Here is a 17,597-nt window from a genome sequence, read left to right as displayed (position 1 = left end):
CACTGATACATTTAAGAAAAATTTACCTCTATTTGATATCTTTTGTGGGAAGGAAAAAAAAAAAAAAAAGGCTTCGACAAACTCGTACAAGTGCTCATAATATCGTTGAGAACGCCATCTCATTATTGGGCAACACTATGATATACAATATTAATTAAATTATATGCAGCTCAACAATTTAGAAAGTAGACTTAAATAGAAATTTTGGCCATAAATCTAAAATCTGCAGTGAGCCTCGGCTTTCATTCAACTAACCTAAAATAACCAATGGAGCAAAGGTCCAATATCGAAATATACGAGTTACAAACTAAAATACCAAGTGTTAAATGAGATCGTGGCGCTTTGAAAAATAATCTAGAGATGATCCAAGAAACGCGACATAATAATTATTAATATTAGGGAGCCTCTATGTTACATTGAATGTACCATACACAACCAACAAGAACCACACAAATTATGGGACCCACATAATTGTGTGGTCCTTTTTAGTTGTGTATGGTACATTCAATGTAACATAGCAAAATCCTTAATATTATTGCAAATTTGCAACACGAGTAATGATACAGCCACAAATTCTTGTACAAACTTATTTTGTACAAACTGACGTGGCATTAACTCATTGGTTGAATGAAAATATAAATTAATAAAAACAAATCATGTGGGCCAAGTGATATTTAATTCAACCAATCTTATCATGCCATATTAGTTTGTACAAAATATATTTGTACAAGAGTTTGTGGCTGTATCATTACTCTTTGCAACACTAAGGCCGAAGGGTGAGATGTCAGGAATCACACAATAGCACCTTCTCAAATCAAGTATACTATTCTTAAAATAAAATTCAGAAATTATTCGCTGGCCATTTGTTTTTTATATATTTTTTTAAATACAAATATTTTTTAAACTGAATTCTACTTAAAAGTTATATTTTGTTTCACTAATTCATTTCCGTTTGCACATAATTAAGATAACCAACAAAAAATTGAATAAATATAACATTATAATTTTATCCTAAATAAATGTAAAAAAAAATCGGATTTAATATTGTAGTTTCAGTTTTCATCTTTCTCCAAAAAAATTAATTCCTCTGAGCTGATTGTTCCCCAATCTATATGAGGGAACGGCCTTTTAATTTATTCACAAATGTTTTCACTTAACATCCTTCAGTGTTTTCTTCAGTTTCTAGGATTTCTATGAAATTACATGCCACACACCACCAAAGCTGTCGCCGTAAACCACAACCCTCCGATAACATTCACGGCCAAAATCGTCATCATGCAAATCCCTCCTGTCAACGACGACGTCAAGAACACCATCCCCACAGTACCCATGAAGCAAAACTACCACATCACCACATTGCCGATAATTGTCAAGCAATAAACCGCCGGCCCTTTGTCATAAACCATCCGTCCCTCTCTTTTCATCTCCGAATACCCGCAATCTGAAGCCATCTCGACGGTGGACAATGCCGTGGCGACAATCTCCATCACCATTGAGTAGCAGTAAACTTTCTTGTAAATCATCTCTATGACTGCCAATTGCGAAGTGAATAACAAGCCAGCACCATGTAACATATTCAAGATTCTCAATTTGTTGCATAGGTCCAAAAGCTCGATGTATTTGAACAGGTAGCGAGGGAGGAAGATTGGTGGGAGGAGTAGAGGAAAGCCGGGCATTGAACCAAAGTGGAAGAAAATGTAACCCTTTGCTGTGTTGGATAAATGAAAATTTTACACTGATGATGTGATCAAGATTATAACGGCACGTAACGAAAGTAGACTGATGAAAGAAAATATAATTTCAGGTGAAATTTAATAAAAAAAAAAAATTTTTTAAAAAAATATAAAAAAACAGGTGGTCCATATATAATTATTCAAAAAGAAATTATATGCATTAAACTGCTAAGTGCAAAACAAAATATCAGACTTAACAGTAAAAAAAGGATTGATTATCTTAGAATCAAATCTAATATAAATACTTTGGGGAATGAGAGCAAGAAAATATCAGATTGTCGTGATGAGCAATTCTCCGCTGATTCACCTGATCAAGCGTTAGCGCGGTTGCCCGCGAGAATAGGAAACTCTGGAGAGTCAGACTTGAAAAGTTTGGTATGGTTTCTTCGTGGTGGGCGTGGGTGGCATGTCCTTACAAATTTGAAAAAAATTTAAAACTAAAAAAAATAAAAAAAAACTGCTGGTTTTGGGATATTTTTGTATTCTTCTTTCTGGCAATGCATCGCCAGGATCAAGCAAGATCAGCCGTACCGAACAATGTATGGTCAGCTCAGCTGGGAATACAGCCGTAATAGCGACAGAGATTTGACAAATCAAAACAAAGGAACAAAGAGACTAAGGGCATTTCAGTCATTGAAAAAGAGTTCACAAAGAAATAACAAAGGAAGGAAAGAAAGAAAAGCAACAAGCACGAAAATAAAGCCGGCCCATAGACACCACCCCCAACAACACATTACGCACACTCTCTCTCTCTCTCTCTCTCTTTAGCACTTTCTTCTGTTTGTAGGATTCCATTTACCTTCCTCCCTCCCTCCCTCCCTCCCACCACCACCTTTCACTCCATTATTCAAAGCAAACACCCCCCCAAAAAAAAACACCAGCATTCACTTCTAATAATGCTGCCTCGTGTTCGTTTTCCGGTGATCATGATGAATTCGTAAGTTTAATATAATACAAGAATCCCCGCACAGAACAGAACAGAACAAAACAAAACAAAATGCAAGAGACTGTTCAACTGATAGTCCCACCACCAACACAAGCACAGCAGCACCAACACCAACACCAGCACCAGCACCAGCACCAGCACCCGAAACCCAACTCCAGGCGCGTAACCCCCACGCGCGACACCGGTGGCGGTGTCGTGGTGGAGAAGATCCTCCCCAACGGCGACCTCTACACCGGCGCCGTTTCCGGCAATGCGCCTCACGGGGTTGGCAAGTACGTGTGGTCCGACCGTTGCATGTACGAGGGCGAATGGAGAAAAGGCAGAGCTTCCGGCAAGGGCAAGTTCTCGTGGCCATCTGGTGCCACGTACGAGGGTGGCTTCAAGTCCGGTCGCATGGACGGTGAAGGTACCTTCGTTGGCGTTGAGGGGGACACTTACAGAGGTTCCTGGAGCAACGACCGTAAGCATGGCTACGGCGAGAAGCGTTACGCTAATGGGGATGTGTATCGGGGTTCATGGAGGTTCAATTTGATGGATGGTTACGGGAAATATGCATGGAGTGACGGGAATGTGTACGAGGGCGAGTGGAAAAACGGGGTGATTTTTGGTAAAGGAACGTTGAGTTGGAATAATGGGAATAGATATGAAGGTTGTTGGGATAATGGGCTGCCTAAAGGTAAAGGCGTGTTTACATGGTCAAATCATGAGAATATGAAGAACGATGAAAGAGACAATTTTGAGGTAATGGGTGCTCGAAAGAGGTCATCCTCGGCTGATCCCGCTCGTCCTCGTATATATATATGGGAATTGGATGGCGAGGCCGGTGATATCACTTGTGATATTGTTGATAAAGCTGAGGCTGCGTCAATGTTGTACAAGAACCAGTTCGGTGGACCTCCAAATGGAATTGGGCAGTTTCAGAAAAGTCCTTGCAGCTCCGCTGATGGTGAGGTTAAGAAACCTGGTCATACCATTTCCAAGGGTCATAAGAACTATGATTTGATGCTTAATCTCCAACTGGGTATCCGGTAAATTTTCTTCTTTGTTCCTTTTTTTCGTTTTAATTTGTGTTTCTTTGGTCTTCTTCTTCTTCTTTTTTTAAAAAATTATTATTATTACTACTACTCCTACTGCAACGACAATGATGATTCATGTTTTGTTGGTAGGCATTCTGTTGGTAAACATGCTTCTGTAATGCGAGAACTTAGGCAGAGTGATTTTGAGCCAAAGGAGAAGTTTTGGACGAGGTTCCCACCAGAGGGATCAAAGTTTACTCCTCCACATCAGTCAATGGACTTTAGATGGAAGGATTATTGTCCTATGGTGTTCAGGTAGTTGTCAAATATCAATGCACAGCTGAGTTTGGAATTTGGTAGTTTTTTGTTTTATTGTCTTTCATCTGCTTGTTTCTTATGTGTTTATTAATTATTAGAATATCATGTGTTGATATATACGTGGGAATTTTCTAAATTTATGGTGGTGGCTACTTTGTTTGCTATTTAGACATTTGAGGGAATTGTTTGCAATAGATCCAGCGGATTACATGCTAGCTATTTGTGGAGATGATGCACTTAGGGAACTTTCTTCACCTGGAAAGAGTGGAAGCTTCTTTTACCTAACTCAGGATGATCGTTTTATGATAAAAACCGTGAAGAAATCTGAAGTCAAGGTTAGTTGTCAATCCCTCTTAACTAAATTCATTAAACTAACTCATAATGGAAAATGTGCCAAAAAAGAGGTTAAAATTGGAAAAGTAAATGTCACTCTAATAGCTGTTGGGAATAAGATTGTGGTATTTAATCTAGTTTCTGGCATTTACATTTCAAGTGTAATGCATATCTTTCATTGCGTGGTCGATTGACTCATCAGGGATTGCTAACCATGTTCAGGTGCTTATTAGGATGCTCCCAAGTTACTACCAGCATGTTTGTCAGTACAAAAATACCTTGGTAACAAAGTTCTTTGGTGTACATTGCGTTAAACCAGTGGGAGGTCAAAAGGTATAATTTGATAGTAAAAATTTGGAATTTAAAGGCATTATTTAAGAGATTGTTTGTTAAATTTGATTAATATTTGCTATGAATGAAACCAGACTCGGTTTATTGTGATGGGCAATCTGTTCTGTTCGGAGTACCGTATTCACAGGCGATTTGACCTGAAAGGCTCTTCTTATGGCCGCATAACTGACAAGCCTGAGGAGGAAATTGATGAGACAACTACGTTAAAGGACCTTGATCTTGATTTTGTATTTCGCCTGGATCGCTCATGGTTTCAAGAACTTATCCGGTAAAATTCAGATAGTTGTGATGTCATTTTCTTTTGTTACATTAATTCAGACGAATGACTCTCTCTCTCTCTTCCACACATAAACCTTTGCACACTCCCCCAACCCTCTGATGCTATTTTGCCTTGATCATAACTGATTTCCTATCCTCTTCAGACAAATAGATAGAGATTGCGAGTTCTTGGAAGCAGAAAGAATAATGGATTACAGTCTTTTGATTGGTCTTCACTTTCGTGATGATTACTCGGGTGATGAGATGAAGATGTCGCCAAATGATAAGCACTGTCTTGGTAAATTATTATGGCCCTTAAGACTTTTAATATGATTAAGTTTTAGTACATTACTATTAGAACATAAATATGTTGTATGCTTTGATCAGACAAAAGAGATTCGGATATTGTTGGTACATTTATGCGAGGATATCACTTGCTGCCAGATATGGACTGGGTTATGGAAGGCCGGTATGTGGTTTACTTTTCATAAATGTCCATTATTCTATTAATTGTAAAAGCAATGAGTTCCTCACAGCTTAAAACAAAAATTGGGTGAGAGATGAAGATTGTAAACTGCATCATATTTCCATTTGTAGACTATGGATTTTACCAGTGAAAATGTTGGTGGGAATCGGGTGATCCAACATTAAAGTAATCATACTTAATATTTGTTGCTTTGAAATTCTCACAATCTGGGGCCTTGCCTGGTCATCTTCTATACCTATGTGCCTATGCTACATGTACATCTTTGTTGCTGGTGGACCCAGGGTTTAGTTTAGACAAATAGAAATCTATGAGTGCATCAAACAAATATCAACTTTCATGTGGACATAGCCAAGAGAATGCGATCAGAGTTCTCCAAAAAATGAACCAATTTTTTGTGGTTGCATGATTTGTTTTTTTCTTAAAATAATTTCCTTCTCCCACATCATAGTTTAGATGCTCATTTCTTCCTTTGAAGGTCAATCATTGAAAATTGGATTGAAAATTGCTCAAGAGTTATGGAAAAATTGTGGGTGATTCTGTTGACAATAGGTTCATGTGGGGTATTCTTGTTTTTTTTAGAGAGCTGTCTGTTTGGTCTAGTTCCGTTCACTGATTGAACATTTGAAAAATGTTTTTATTGTTAACAATCTGAAGTATTAAATGAAGTTTTATGTGGTTAAATTAATGGTTTATATATTTAACACTCATAACTGCCTTTGACTAGAGATGATATATTAGTAAAGTTCAAGACCTGAGTTCCAAAGTTGCAGCTGTATTTATATAATGATTATGCATATGATTTTGAACGATGGATTTGTTTTGGGTGATAATTTTTACTGAATTCAGGATTTGTGTAATAATTTTTTGTCTTCACCTTCTAATATTGCAGGGGGCCACACCTTCGGTTAGGGGCAAACACGCCAGCACGAGCACAGCGGGTATCGAAGATTGAAATAGATCAGTTTATGGGAAGTGGAAGCAACCATTCAACCCCTTCCCAGAGTGGTGGTGAGGTATTTGACGTGGTCCTGTATTTCGGTATCATAGACATTCTCCAGGATTATGATATTAGCAAAAAGCTGGAACATGCGTACAAGTCCTTACAAGTGGATCCCTCTTCCATCTCAGCAGTGGATCCTAAGCTATACTCTAAAAGATTCCGGGATTTCATACACAGAATCTTTAGAGAGGACAAGAGATGAAGGAAATGGCTATTATAGGTTGAAGAATTGAAGGGTGTATAGGCATTTGTGTGTTTATTTAAGAGAGAGAGAGAGAGACAATTCTGTGTGCTAATCGGCAATGACTATGATTTTGTGACAAAGGAATTGCAGGGTATGGTGTTACGCAATTTTGTACGTCTTAGACAAATGGTGGGACAGCGCAAAACGTTGAATCTCTGGAGCAGATAATAGTGAAATGAGAAATTGGAAAATGGGGGTGGGGGGGATGGAATAATAACCACTAACCAACTGTACAGTCAAAAGAAAATGGGGATAATGTAATTGGGGTTGAATGAATTATGATTTTGACCTTTTTATTTATTTATTTATTTTCCTTTATATGACATGCTGCTTTAAAAATTATGAAAAGATGGTTATAGCCTGGTGAGCAAGGAAAGAAAGAAAGAAAAGTGACACCCCATCACGGTGGATTCAAATGGGATTGTGATGCTTTTGCAGCGAGTAAACATGAAAAGAAGAGAAAAGCACATAAAAGATGTGGGGGGCTGTTCCCCTTAGGCTCGGCTCTTGGTTCTTTCTTTGTCTCTCTCTCTCTCTCTGTTGAAAGTTTGAAAAAGCGCAGGAACAATAATGCAATTGTGTTTGTGTAAGCAGCCTCTTTCTTTTTGCTGCTTCTTTTGAACTATACCAAGAAGAAAAGAAGCAGCAGCCAGTATAAGCAACTGCACAAACAAGGAAAATTTGATGATTGATATCTCACCCTGTGGGTGTGGGGGACGGACGGATGCCTAGGAAAATGTTTTTGAGAGGGACATGCTGCAACGCTTTTTCAACTATTTGCTAATTCAATAATTGCCTAAATTATGATGTTAACATACGGAGGCCAGGGCTTCATTATTAAATCGCGAAATTTATTTAGAAATTATTCATCAATTCAGCTGACACTGTCTCATGCTGTCTCTTGACTCTCTGTGAAACAAGCATTTTAAGACAACACTCCGGCACGTTGTTCTCTGAGAAAACAACAAATGGAGAAAAAGAAAATGGTTGTGGCATTTTATATGGGATCAAAATACGAGTAGAGACGACAGTATACGTGAGTCGTGTAATTATGTCCCGTTGCATCTTTTTATATATTTAGTTCATAGTCGGCCGGATCATGCAAAATGAAAAATACTATTTTAAACAAATTTTAAAAATGAGCGAAAACAAATATTGTTTCTTTTAATATATTATATATAAAAGTAAAAAATTGACAATGAGGTGATTAAGACCTATATATATATATATATTTTACTTTTATATATTATAAATTAAAAGAAACTATTTGTTTTCGATCATTTTTTAATTTGTTTAAAATAGTATTTACACACACACATATATATATAGGAAATGAGGTCACAAGTGAGCTCATTTCCGGAACCTGAAAGCTAGTTTTCGTGTATATACATATTCGTAGCAAGTCGTAAATTGTTGAAAAAAAAAAAGTGTCAAATTAAGATTTACATGGGAACCCCTTAGATTCTGTTTTTGGGGCAGTCGATGTTATTCTTTTGCCCTTTTTATTCAATACACTCCACTCTATTGCTTGGGAACTTACAGAACTGAGCCCAAAGGGAATGGCACAGTCCTACATGATCCGGGTTTGACTAAACCGGCCCACACAATTTGAAAATATAAGGTTACAAGCTGAGCATGGGTTAGTGATCAAGGCCCCAACCCACGCATTTAATTGCAATACTCTTAAACATTCAAATGAATCCAAGTATCCAACCGCCTGTCTGGGTCCGGGCATTCGGTATGGCTCGGACAATAAAAACCAAATGAATCAAATATTATAAACCGACCTTTTTTAGTTCAATAGCGATATGCTCACAAATATGCGCACAAAGGTTTTGTGCAACCTTTAAAAGGCTCCTCGTAATTCCACAAGACACACGCACCAAACAAGACACACGCACCAAACAAGACACACGCACATTACGTTTCGTTCTCCTTTCACTGCAACTGTGCAACAGCTCGTTTTTTTTTGGAAAGATGATTTAATGAATATTTGAACTTGGAATTTCTCTCAAAGAATATTTTGTTTGATTTATTTATGGTTCATTGAAGTTGATGTTGTTGATATTACAAAAGTGGGTTGTTTGCAGCCACTGCAAGAGTATTGTTAGTCTATGCGATTTTTGTCAAGTTGAATGAAATCTGAGAAAACCCAGTTGCTTGGTCTGTTCATGTGGCTTAGAGATTTGTGAGTGATTATGCAGTGCATTTGCAACATGGTTTTGCAGCTGAAAATGGTTTGGTTGAGGTTCCCTGTCCATTGAAATTAGTTCAAACTTTTTCTTGTAAACCGAAAGCTATACACAATTTAATGCAAAGTTACAAATAACATAAAATAATATTTCAACCATAAACATAATTTTCATTGCAAATAGATGAAACTGAGATCGAGAGATTGAGGGAGAGATTGAGGCAGATCAGAACCGAGACAGTGAGGGAAATGGAGCCACCGAGAATGAGGGTGATCGGAGGCGGAGCCGAGAGAGTGTGGCAAAACAGATCCAGCGAGAATGAGGGAGTACAGAGCCGAGAGCGAGGGAGAATGGTGTCTAGAGAATGAGGAAGCTTCTGGGTTTTTGTTGCAGTGAAAGGAGGTAGTGGTTTTTTGTTGTAGTGAAAGGAGGCATACGCGAGTGGGAGGAGCTCGGAAGAGTGTGTGTGTTGTTGTGCACATACGAAGAGCCTTTTAAAGGTGCACAAAACGCACCGTTTTGTGCAAACGTTTGTGTGCGAATGTGTGAGAACATCATTTTCCTTTTTAGTTTGAACCGAATCGAGAATCTGATCAGTTCATAATAACATAAAAATTATTGATACAATAATATTTATTTATTAAAATTATTTTATTTAGTACTTTTGTGTAAAACATGAATAATTAGTTGTTACAATTGAGTTGCACTGAAAAAATGATCAAATTAAGGTGATTAATCTTAAATTAGTTTATAAAAAAAAGGAAATATTAAATATTAAACTAAATAATGTAAAATCGAACCAAATTGAACTATTCGATTCTGTTCAGTTCAACAATTCAATTCTCATTCAGTTCTAATTTTTTTGGAACCAATTGATTCTGGTTTGGTTCCGTTTTGGGCCCCAACCGAATGGGATATTGACCAGCCCTAGCATCACTCGAATTGGTGTCATGATTGAAAATTGAATGGATGTTGCGTGGCTAAAATTTTTAAAGGCCCAAACAAATTGTACGTAAATTTGTGATGAATAATAAAGTCTTTAATTAGCTCCAGCTAATACTTAATTTCCACTCATAATTAAGGGCGGACATTCAGTTCGGTTTGTATAGTAAAAGTCAAATGGTTAATAAATCTCTAAACCAATTGGTTTTTGTTTGACTAAAAAACCAAACAATTTTGATAAAAAAAATTAGAAAATTTTTTTAAATTAAAACTTAAAAATAGATTTTATAACATACGAGTGATTATTCATGTGATAGTATGACTTTATTTTAATTTGTTTAACCGTTGATACTTGGATCACTTTGAGAAATAATGTATGTATGGTGGACGTGGATGTGCACGTGTGTTGATAATTTTATGTTAAAAGACATGTTGAAGAATCATAAAGTGGTGAATGTTTTGGCAATGGAACTTTAAAATTTCATTTGTATGTGATTTTGTGTTATTGCTTTCTTGTTTTATTTATTATTGTAGATTTATAATTTATAGTGGATTTCTAAACTGTCATGTAAGTTTGTTTAGTGTTGAACTTTATTAAGTTAATTTATTTGACTTTGTTATGTTAATTTGTAGACTCAAGATTGTTATTGTAATAACACTATATTTTTATTATGTTTTTTTTAAAAAATTAAATATACATGATAAAATTATTCGAATCAAACAAAATAAAACCAATTCAAACTATGGAATTGAACCGAATGGAACTAAATTGATTTGGTTCGGTTTGATCCTATTATAGTTTCTATTACTTGATCCGGTTTTGGGCGGGAACCGAACTAAATGGGATAAATGCCCGGCCCTACGAGCAAAGTTCGTTTTACCCCGAGTTTGGTGAACTGAAATCCGTCATTTCTCTCTCCTATTGGTGCTGTTGAAACACGCCCCTTTTCCCTTACGAGATTGAGACATAATGCCACGCGTACAAGAGAAGCCGCATCTTAAAACGACATGAGCTGCCACACCGACGACAAATGTTTGAAAATTGTAATTAACCTTCGATATTTAAAAACCTCGAAGTGTATAGTATTGATAGCTGTTAACCTCCGTTACGACTGAGTAGGGTGAGATATTAATTGAAGCACGACGACGAAGTCAACAAGAATGGGCAGGGGCCGCAGGGCTCTCCTTGATTTGAGTGGCCACCCCAATTTTTTAATTCGAATGGTCATAAGAACAAATGGATGAATCGAGGCGAAATGTGATTTGTGTCAGTGAATGGAGAGAGCGAAGGAAATTTGGCGACCGGCAGATGTTATCTGGTTAACGTCCTTGTAACGTGTCTATCCTGCAATCTAGTAAAATTTTTTTTAATAATAAACAAAGCATATAATATTATAACATATCTGTGACTAATCTATCTCCCGTAGGAAAGCTTGTGTCTTAAAATACTCGAAACTAAATGCCAACGCCAGAGTCTAGGAAACAGACAAGACAGTCGACAGACAGTAGTAATGACTGAATAGTGTAATTAATAATAATAATAATATTAATAATAATAAGTGGAGTAAAGCATGGAGAGAGGGCGAACATAAAAGTTAAAAATGAAAAATGGAAACGCGCAGAAAGTGCACTGCAGGATCCACGGCACCACTTGCTAGCAGCTCCGTCTCTTTTTGCTTTTTGTTTTTTTTTTCTTTTTTCGTTTTATTTTGGCTCACGTTGATTCCATAAACTCACCGGAGGAGTTTCGTCTGTTTTGTTTGTTTTTGGCGGGAAAATGGTAATAATGGAAGAAGGCCACTCCTCCTCCTCCTCTTCTTCTTCTTCTCCGTTTGCGGCTGAATCCAACTTTCGTGAGCTCGATGACGCCTTCTTGCAGGTCCATCTAATCTCTCTTTCTCTGTTCTCAACTTTCTTTTTTCTTTTTTTAATTTAAATTTAATCTGTTGAATGTATTAACTTAGTCACTGTTTGCTCAAGTTTATTTCTTTATTTATATTGAATTGTTTATCGTGATTTAGTGAGTTTGATACTCGCTAAATACTGTTACATACTCTAGTTATTAAAAAAAAAAAATCTAAACTGGTAGCATAAAATCAATTAAATATTTTCCTCTCTATTACTAGATGAATATTCCTTTTATAGATTCAAAGATTACGTGGTATTTCCGCTCTCATGTGAGAAAATGATTTTCCGGCAAAGATGTATGATTAATTGTTTGATTATGAATTCGTAAGCCTTGAGACGGACGTTAGTTTAGTGTGTTCATTTCTTTTATATTTAAGTAAATATTATTTCCCTTTTCCTACTTACAGACTCAAGCAAGAATATGGCTAGGAGAGGTCCTCCAGACAAGATTAGATGACAACGTGAATATGTCTGATTTATTAGCTGATGGAGAGTTGCTGTAGGTTCTCTTCTTTTGATTTTTTTTTTTTTGGAATATTATCATTTTATTACTAAAGTTATTCTGGCATATCATATCAGTACTATGGTTTGCCGAAAAGTGTATTTTATTACCAAACGTTTGTGCCGTTATCAATTCACTATTATTCCGTTAAGAAAGTTAAAAATTTATTGATGTCTTGATGATGTCATAAGGGGATGAAAGACATTTCCAGTTATAATAACATTAAAGACATTTCAGGTTGAAGCCTAAACGCTGCGTTTTAGGGAAATAATTAAAGATTAAAGAATTAGTAAATTAAATCCTAAAATCGTTATTGTTGACTTCTTCTTTTTTAATGCTTAAATTACAAAGGGTAATATTAATAGTCTTTTAAACTCTTAAGGGTAAAATCGACTTTTAATTTAATTTCGGTTAAACATTAAAGTTTTCTTAACGGAATAGTAGTGAATTGATAACGGCGCAAACGTTTGGTAGTAAAATACGCTTTTCGGCAAACCATGAAACTGACATGATGTGTCAGAATAATTTTGGTAGTAAAATCATTTTTTTTTTTCTCCTTATGGATTATGGATTTGGCTTGTTCTTAAGCCATTTAACTTATCTTTTATTTATTGTTCGTTGCCGTATCATGCATGACCTGCTGTGTTCTGATTCAATCTTTGTGCTAATTCTGAACAATCTTAATTTGTTAAGAGCACAAGTGCCAAAGGTTTTCATGACCATAGTAAACACTTCTTTATAGTACTACTGTACCAGTATTACTGGCGTTATTCTCAAAGAATTTCTATTGATGATATATAGTGATACTCTGTAAAATTGAGAAGATATGTAAAATAAAAGGGAAATTTGGATTTAAAAGAAGAATTCTGCACTGAAATCTGAATTAAGGATGCGGAAAAGAAGTATTTAAAGAAAAATGAAGTAATTCGTTCAAAACATCAATACTTGTTTTTGTTGCTTTTCTTAAAACTTTCTTTAAGCAATTTCTCTGCTGTTTTTTCTGGTTTTGTTTCATTTGCAGCTTTGAAATATCAGGAGAAGTATGGAGAATGTTGTTGGCGAGGTATAAGGAACTAAGACACATAGAAGCATACAAGTATGAGCTATTTGCCCCTAGGAAGAGTAGCAGGAGCTACATGCCTTATTCTAATGTGGATTCATTTTTGAAGGTAAGCTTCGCCATCTTGCCTGTCCTTTCATGTGGGGATTTGGAGTATAGCACGTTATGGTCCAACCTCAACGCAATTCTCTGGAAAGGACAGTGTGCACATTGGTGCTCTATATACCGTGCAAAACCACAATCAATAGTTTGAAATCCAAGAATTCACAAACTTAGCTTTGCATTAATGGTGTTCAGTCCAAATTTTGGATTGTTTGATTATCATTAGAGGGCTAAAAGTCTAAAACCAGTCATTCCAAGACTCAAAAGGAATAAATTGGTTATGGCACTCCTAACATATATATATTTGGTTGTATACAACTAACGATTGTTTTGTTTCTTCTAAATCCAGATTTGCAAAATCCTGGGATTAACTGGAATTGATCTTTTCTCGCCATCTGATGTTGTTGAGAAAAAAAATACTCGAAAAGTTTGTATGTGTATACGATCCCTTTCAAAGAAAGCAAGGTCAAGGCAATTAAATGTAAGATTTGTAGAATCACTCTATCCATTTGCCTCAGAAGCATGTATTCTTACACATGCATCACTACATATGAAGATTGTTCTCTAGTCAATTTGAAATACAAGCTGAGTACTGACAAGTTTTGTCACAGGTTCCAGATTTTGATAAGGTCACTTGTACGGTTGCTATGCCTACAGATAATGTTGGATGCATCCGGAGAAGGTTGGAGCAGTCGCAACGCAGATTTTTGAGTAATGCTAATCTCAACTCAGACCGAGTTTTAACGGCAGATCTCAAGAAGGTAAAGAGTTTTAGCTTTTTCCTTAAATCGAAGAAGTTTTTTTTTTTACTTCTCTTGGTGTCTGCTTTAAGGGAACGACTATTTTTGAGTTCAGCATCTAAGATTGGTTGTAAGAGATTTTATTTTTGTTTTCTTTGTGAATCTGCTTTATTGTGTTTCTGACATTTTACATCATCCTTTGTAGAAAAACTCTGTTGCGGCCTCTAACAAAAAGTTTGATACATGCTCTGAAGAGTCTGTTGATGATTCAGACTGCAATTCTATGATTCAAGCCGATGGCTCCACAACAACTTGCTCTTATGGTGCTTTATCCCAGATAAATTCTAATTTAATAGATTCTCCTGGAGTGTCTTCAGTGGTTGAAAAATATGCTCCAACTCAGCAGTTTTCTCCATCAGAAAAATATGGTCATCATATGGAATTTCTGTTTTCGAATGAATCATCTGAATCTTCTTGCTTACTGCTTGGGGAAGATGATTATCAGCAGGATGGTGTTTCATCTTCTTCGCATGTTGATTCGTTGATCCATTTAAGTGGTAGGACTTCTCCTGCGAGAACTATCAAGCATAGAAATGAAACTGGTGTAACGTACTTTAGTGATCTTGACCTGGAAAATGATGTTTTAGAGGGTTGTACGGGTGGCAGCACACAAGAAAGGAGTGATCTTACCGATCAGTTATCAATTTCAGATATGATTTTCCAGGAAACTGGTACCAGCAGCCCTATTCAGCTTGATGGAAATGACAGTTGTTCTGGAGAATACAGAAGTCCCAGTTCTCATGGGTCAAATTCAACACCGAGGACCATCGAAAATGGATTTCGAAGCAAGCATTTTGACATAAATGATGTGGAAGTATCTTCAGCTGTTGGAATTAAGCCTATTTCAGATGTACTGGAATTGGATTTTGATGATCAACTAGATGCACCATATGATATCAAAGTAGTTTCGTCACCTGAATTTCTAGATTGCAGGGCTCACCTTATGAATAATAATGTGTCCCAGAACATGTTCAAGTATAAGACACTAGCGCATCATTCAACATCTATCACTGACAAGCCAGCTATTGACACGGAAGTAAACAACGTTGGCTCCTCTACCAAGCATTTCCTATCATTTTCAGGTGCTCATTCATGTTCCACAAACAATCCAGATTACAATGTTTCAAATGACGAAAGGACCTGCATGTCTGTAGAATCAAAGGTGGAAAATGATGAGGGCAAATGGTCTCAAATAGAATCAAATGCTTTGAAAGACGAACATTGCAATCAATGCTTAGAGCTGCTGTCGGGTCAGTCTTATTCGCTGCTTGACTTTCATCTGTGGGATCAGAAAGGCAAATGTGCAGTTGGTATGATAGCTGATGACAATTATGGAAATAATAGTCATGGAACTTCGCCCCAGTCTGTTTCACAAGAGGGTTTACACGTGGAGAATGCTTCTTGTAATCTGGCTAAACCTATGGCAGATACCTTAGTGCCGGACATGAAATCAAATTTTTCTAACTGTGACAAAGAGGTATGTAATGCTACAATTTCAGAATCAGATCAGCCAGCACCTAAGAGCGCAGATGAAGAGTGTGCTTCCCAGCATTGGGATAGAATGATTCAAAGTAACACTGACCAAAATAGAAGTAGACTAGATACAGTCTCCGAAAATCATCCTTTAGTCCACCAGGATGCTGCCTGTCCTCCCGACACAATTGAATCAATACTTGATGAAGATTCCTGCTCAACGACTGAATGTCTAGAAAAATTGGGTCGTTGCAGTTCTCAAGTGTGCATAGATAACAAAAATGATTCTTGCTGTGCAAGAGATACATGTGACACGCAGAACCAGGTTTGTTGCTTCATTTAATATTTTGGCTTTGGGTCTCTTTTCAGAACTCGTGATCTGAATTGCTTTTGGGCTTATATATCCTGTTGAACAGGATAACCAAGAACATGAAGAGGTGAATATTCTTCAAGATGAAAATCCTGATAGAACAGATGATCTGAGTGCAGCTACACACAAGCCTTATGGAAGGATAGTGCTGAAGTCTGTTGTAAGGGGAACTGCAGTTTTTGGTGCGCTGTTTCTTTTCCTTCAACTCAGGTTTGATCTTATATTTGTTTCTTGAGATTAATCTAAGACAAATTAGCTCACCAAGTAAGCAGTTCACATTTTATATGGTATCTTATCCTTTCATTTATCAATTCTTGCTTGACAGGAAAACATGGAGAGATGAATCAAAAAGGGAACCTAGCAAGACAAAAGAGGAAAATGGTGTGAAGCTCTCAAGGCAGAAGCAGCATAAAGAAAGCGGAGTAAATGGGGTCTATCCAGCTAGTAAGCTTGGATTTGGTGTTTAGATTTTAGCAAAAGATGATGTATACAATGGGGGCTAGTTAGTCTACTATTAAGTTTATTACTGAAAGTACATTTTGAATTTAAAAGGATAAATCAAGGAAAAAAGCCTTAAGTAAGAGCAACTCTTGTAGCTTTGAGAAAATAGTGAAAGTTCACTTCTAAGGATGAAATTGACTAAGCTGAATGATGCTTGCCACCTTCATGATATCATTTCTTAAATACTTTCCCGAAATTATTTACGGTCTACAAAAATAAAACTAATCTAATAACCATTAATTTCCAGATTAATTCAATATAATGGGATAATTACGCATTTTCTTTCTTCAAATTCGAACCAATTTAAACCGAATTTAAAAATGAATCGATCGATTGATTCAGTTCTGATTCCTGAACCATTCATCTTGTTTTAAAGGAGTTGTAACTATTAGTATTCGGTAAATCCAAGTGACGGAACAAACAGCAAGAGAATAAAAGCACGGACCTTAGGTCAACAATGAAGCTAAATACAATGAGGCCTAGGCCCATAAAAATAGGCCCACTTCTTTTTCGGGTTACTGGGTTTTCCTTTTCATTTAATTGTGGCTAAAATAAAAAGCAAGGACAGGTACCAATTGGGTAATTTTTTCGAGACCTCCCTCTAAAGTTTAGCATATTAATACTGTGATAGAAAGTATTAACGTAATTATAGAAAATCTCCCTTGACGTTAGTATGAGAATATGTATAACGTCATAATAAAAGGGTAAAAATCATAAAAACTCTTTTAAAATTTATAGAACATTAAAATGAAGTTGAATTAAGTCTAAGAATACATTAATATTCTAACATCACTCAATTAGGCAGCTTAATTCTTTAACCATTGGAGAAAAGTAAAATTAAATTTTCATTAGATCACGTTAACATGCTACTCGTTTCTGACACCAAATCCACAAGCTACAATATAGCCATTTTTAATTTTTTGCTCTTGAGAAAGCACCAAAAGATCAACACTTTGAATTGCAATTTGTGGTGGCCCAAACTTTCACCGATAATCGGATCAACCACGAATCCATGATTGGTATTGGAGTGAATACGTAGTTAGTTTCCAAATCACAGCTTA

At 36.4% G+C, this 17,597-nt stretch overlaps 2 protein-coding genes across 4 annotated transcripts; both read left to right on the top strand.

Moving 5' to 3' along the window:
• The first annotated feature begins 2,168 nt into the window (after positions 1-2,168).
• Positions 2,169-7,452, top strand: LOC102625847 (phosphatidylinositol 4-phosphate 5-kinase 2-like). The gene is made up of 8 exons (XM_006466118.4): positions 2,169-3,707; positions 3,846-4,010; positions 4,183-4,348; positions 4,569-4,679; positions 4,772-4,965; positions 5,120-5,253; positions 5,343-5,424; positions 6,332-7,452. The coding sequence occupies exons 1-8, from the start codon at positions 2,731-2,733 to the stop codon at positions 6,642-6,644; spliced, it is 2,142 nt and encodes a 713-aa protein (XP_006466181.2). The 5' UTR covers positions 2,169-2,730; the 3' UTR covers positions 6,645-7,452.
• A 3,836-nt stretch (positions 7,453-11,288) lies between these two features.
• On the top strand, positions 11,289-16,705 carry LOC102625206 (uncharacterized). 3 transcript variants are annotated; one of them, XM_006466116.4, is made up of 8 exons: positions 11,289-11,699; positions 12,136-12,227; positions 13,252-13,399; positions 13,742-13,873; positions 14,004-14,153; positions 14,338-15,990; positions 16,082-16,217; positions 16,361-16,705. In XM_006466116.4, exons 1-8 carry the CDS (start codon positions 11,598-11,600, stop codon positions 16,420-16,422), a joined length of 2,475 nt encoding a protein of 824 aa, XP_006466179.2. In that variant the 5' UTR covers positions 11,289-11,597; the 3' UTR covers positions 16,423-16,705. The 3 variants fall into 3 exon arrangements, with proteins under 3 accessions (XP_006466179.2, XP_006466180.2, XP_006466178.2); XM_006466115.4 differs by having other exon boundaries at positions 11,296-11,699; positions 16,082-16,245; XM_006466117.4 differs by lacking the exon at positions 12,136-12,227 and having other exon boundaries at positions 11,293-11,699; positions 16,082-16,245.
• Positions 16,706-17,597: the final 892 nt, after the last annotated feature.

This window comes from Citrus sinensis, chromosome 7, assembly GCF_022201045.2.
Source record: "Citrus sinensis cultivar Valencia sweet orange chromosome 7, DVS_A1.0, whole genome shotgun sequence".
Lineage (NCBI taxonomy): Eukaryota > Viridiplantae > Streptophyta > Magnoliopsida > Sapindales > Rutaceae > Citrus > Citrus sinensis.
This window is presented reverse-complemented; position numbering and strand designations above follow the sequence as displayed.